The sequence below is a fragment of the Chenopodium quinoa genome, unplaced genomic scaffold (assembly GCF_001683475.1).
Source record: "Chenopodium quinoa cultivar QQ74 unplaced genomic scaffold, ASM168347v1, whole genome shotgun sequence".
Taxonomy (NCBI): domain Eukaryota; kingdom Viridiplantae; phylum Streptophyta; class Magnoliopsida; order Caryophyllales; family Amaranthaceae; genus Chenopodium; species Chenopodium quinoa.
Genome location: NW_018744513.1, coordinates 312 through 3,551, shown reverse-complemented (window position 1 = coordinate 3,551; position 3,240 = coordinate 312). Strand labels below are relative to the sequence as shown.

The 3,240-nt window shown below is 40.1% G+C and overlaps 1 protein-coding gene across 1 annotated transcript; it reads left to right on the top strand.

Annotated features, from left to right (window-relative positions):
* The first annotated feature begins 1,896 nt into the window (after positions 1-1,896).
* On the top strand, positions 1,897-2,974 carry LOC110698345. Its single transcript, XM_021875758.1, has 3 exons — positions 1,897-2,051; positions 2,140-2,223; positions 2,299-2,974. The coding sequence occupies exons 2-3, from the start codon at positions 2,173-2,175 to the stop codon at positions 2,935-2,937; spliced, it is 690 nt and encodes a 229-aa protein (XP_021731450.1). The 5' UTR covers positions 1,897-2,051; positions 2,140-2,172; the 3' UTR covers positions 2,938-2,974.
* The last annotated feature ends 266 nt before the right edge of the window (positions 2,975-3,240 follow it).

The window sequence follows — 3,240 nt, the reverse complement described above, 5'->3', positions numbered from 1 at the left end:
TTTAAAGCGTGATTAGAGTGTTGAAATTGGTAGAAGTTTAATTATTTGTTGAATCCCTCTTAGAATTTATTAAAAATTTCTGTTTAATTCCCGTGTGAATGTTGTTGTTGGCCCCTTAGTTCTAGTTTTTTGGTTGTCGGTTGATACCATAATCTTCTGTTTTTGATACCAAATAGGTCTATGTTTGATACCATAATCAATGAGTTAAGATACCATGTTGTGGGCTGTCGGTACCTATTTTAGAAACCTTTTTTAAGGTTTTTGTAACCATGGAATTTTAAGAGTTATTTTTCCTCCAAAGTAGTACATTGATTTTGTAATTTTTTTTCCCGTGTGTTGTAATGTACTTAGTGATGTCGGAGCAGTTGAATGAAGACTTCTGTAGGATGCAGAAGTAATTGGGGGGTATGTATGCATGGTTGATTTTAATTTGTATATATCTAGAAGAAATAAATGTATTTATTTGGCTGTTTGTTGTATGTAGTGTACACTGAAGCAGATAATGAGGACTAGAAGTGGTACACCCGTTGCTTCTTCTAGCAAACAAGCAGAACAACAAGTAGAAAGCAATAAAAGGAAAATGGAAGCGGCTGTTGTCGAGGATGTTGATGATGAAGATAATGACTACGACGAAGTCTTCAGTGGAGCGGATGATGATTCTAATGATGCAGACTATGAGGAGGAAGTTGAAGAACAACAGTACGCTGAAGACGATTTATTTGTTGGTGATTATGAGGTGGAGTCGGAGTATTTTGTTACTGAGCACACTGATAAGAAGCGAAAAATTGTTTCACAGAGACCCCCCATAGAGACCTCCACCACAGAAACAGACTAGAGTTGTGAGAATAGTATAGAGGCCCTTAGTAATTGAATAATAAGATAATACGATGGAGGAGGTACAGGGAATAGTGAATTTTTAATTGGTTTGTCCTGTTATTGTCAATTGGTGACTTCTTGATATGTTTTTCTGTTGTAATTTTGTTTGTTGATTATATGTAGTTTGTTGTTGGACAACCGGGGCAGACGTTAGGTGAGTCTGCTAAGAAAAGAGGGTTGTTAGTTGCAACACAGCTGAGGAGTTGCAGCTGGAAGGTATAGTTTTTATTAACGATAATCTGTTATGTAATTGTATGCTGTAATGTGGTTGTTGAAGTGTAAATTGTTTCAGCCAGCAAAATTCAATTGTCGAGTCAGTTCATTTGTTGATCTTATTAAGGCGATGAAAATAGATGAGAAGAAAATAGAGTTGTTGTAGGATAGTGGGTTTAGGTCTTTGGTTAAGCTGCCTTCAACGAAGATTGATCGCAGGTTTTGTTACTGGCTTATGGGAAGGATCGATCCCGAGAAGAAGGTTCTCACTGCAGGAGATGGAAGGGAGCTACCCTTGTGCCTTGAACAATGGAGGTACATTTTTAGGCTTCCTCGTGGTACAAACCAAGTTCCTGTTAAAGTAAAAAATGCAACCATGCAAGTGAGGGTTGATGGGATAGTTCAGCACTATGGTGAGGTAAAGCCAGATGGTACATGTCACATTAAGATCCAGCAGACCGTTGATGAGCTGCCTTTAATGCCAATTAACACAGAGCATGAGAAGGATGAATTCATGAAGGCGTTCTTGCTAGCGATGTTAGGACTACTGATATGTCCGACTACCAATGGTCAGAGCTTGGCTACTTCATTACTGCCCGCTGTTTCGATAGGTGATGGTGTGCAGTATTTTGATTGGTGTGCATGTGCACACAGTTGGTTGATGACCTGTGTAATAGATTTTAGGAGGAGGCTTAACAAGATAGGGTATTCAACCGGTGGTGGTGGATGTGTGTTATTCCTTCAGGTATAATGTTATATAAGTTTATTTAAAAGCTCATATGTTTTTTTCTATGGTTGTTTAAAATGCATATTGTTGTCCACATATATTTTACTTGGACCACCTTGCATTGCCTCCTCTGAGTTGGGGGCATTTTCCTAGGTCAGAGGTGTGGACAGAGAAGAAGTTTGTTGCTGCAATCCAAGCTGATTTGCTACCATCACTAGACTATGGGAAAGTGAAGGTGAGTGTGTTGTACTTTAACTTGGTTTACTTTGTGAATGTGTTGTGTGAGCAATCTGTTAAATGTTTTTATTGTTAAATCATTGTAGACTGTTGATGTTGCGTATGGGGAACGGAATCCTATGGTTGGAAGGGACTCATGCCAACCGTTAGAAGTCCGCGTTGCAGATGAGGTAAATTTTTTTCTGTGGTTGGTTACAGACTATGATAATCTTATGTTTAAACTAATGTATTTATGTTGTTTCAAGGTATTGGATATGATCAGGCCGTTGTATGAGAGAATGGAGAAGAAATTGGAGAAGAAAATTGAGAAGATCTTTGAGAAGAACATGGAGAAGGTATTTGAGAAGTACATGGAGAAGGAATTGGAGAAGAATTTGGAGAATATTTTAAAAGCAAGCAACCATGTACCGACGTTTAAGGGTGTGCCGAAGGAAAGGTCTCTTGTTTGTAGGTCCCCTAATCCTAGTCATGTGGGCAGTTCTGGCTCAAGCTCAATCAAGGAGCGAGAGTTGGACAAGGGGGAATATATAAACTCTGTTTCTGATACTTTTAATAAGTTGGATGACTTTGTTGCTGTTGGGAATATGTCAATGAAGATTTCAGAAGTGGTTGCGGGTGTGTCATCGTCTCATCGAAGGTGCTTTATGAATTTCTTGATGATGATGAGGGGGGGAGTGGTGGAAATGGGAATGGGATTGGGAATAGAGCTGGTGGGAATGATAATGATGGGAATGAGGGGAATGGGACTGGGAATGGAGCTGGTGGGAATGATAATGATGGGAATGGGGGGGATGGGACTGTGGGGAAAGCTGCTGCTGCTGATGTGGGGGGGAATGGGACTGATGATGGTGGGAATGGGAATGGGACTCAGACTGCATTGCTAAAGGCTGGGGATAACATTGTCCTGGCCAGGAAGGAAAATGAACCTGAAGACGAAGGTGACGATTATGTTGATGGGGATAAGGTTGATGGGGAAAAGCAATGTAACCGGAGTGACAGCAAGAGGACTTTGAAGCCATCGGTGAAGGTCATTTCAGGTGAATTTGTGGGGAATCAAATGGCTAGACTGTCTAAGCTTAAGGCACCTGATCTGAATCTTGTGAAGTGGATTCAAATGGGATCTTTTGCAAGTGCCAGGTTTGTATACTGTGATATCAATGCATTCATAATATTTGCTTTCATAATAT

Coding starts and splice junctions, on each gene's coding strand:
- LOC110698345 (XM_021875758.1), top strand. CDS start 2,173: ATGGTTGGAAGGGACTCATGCCAACCGTTAGAAGTCCGCGTTGCAGAT. Junction 2,224..2,298: donor AAGTCCGCGTTGCAGATGAG/GTAAATTTTTTT, acceptor TGTTGTTTCAAG/GTATTGGATATGATCAGGCC.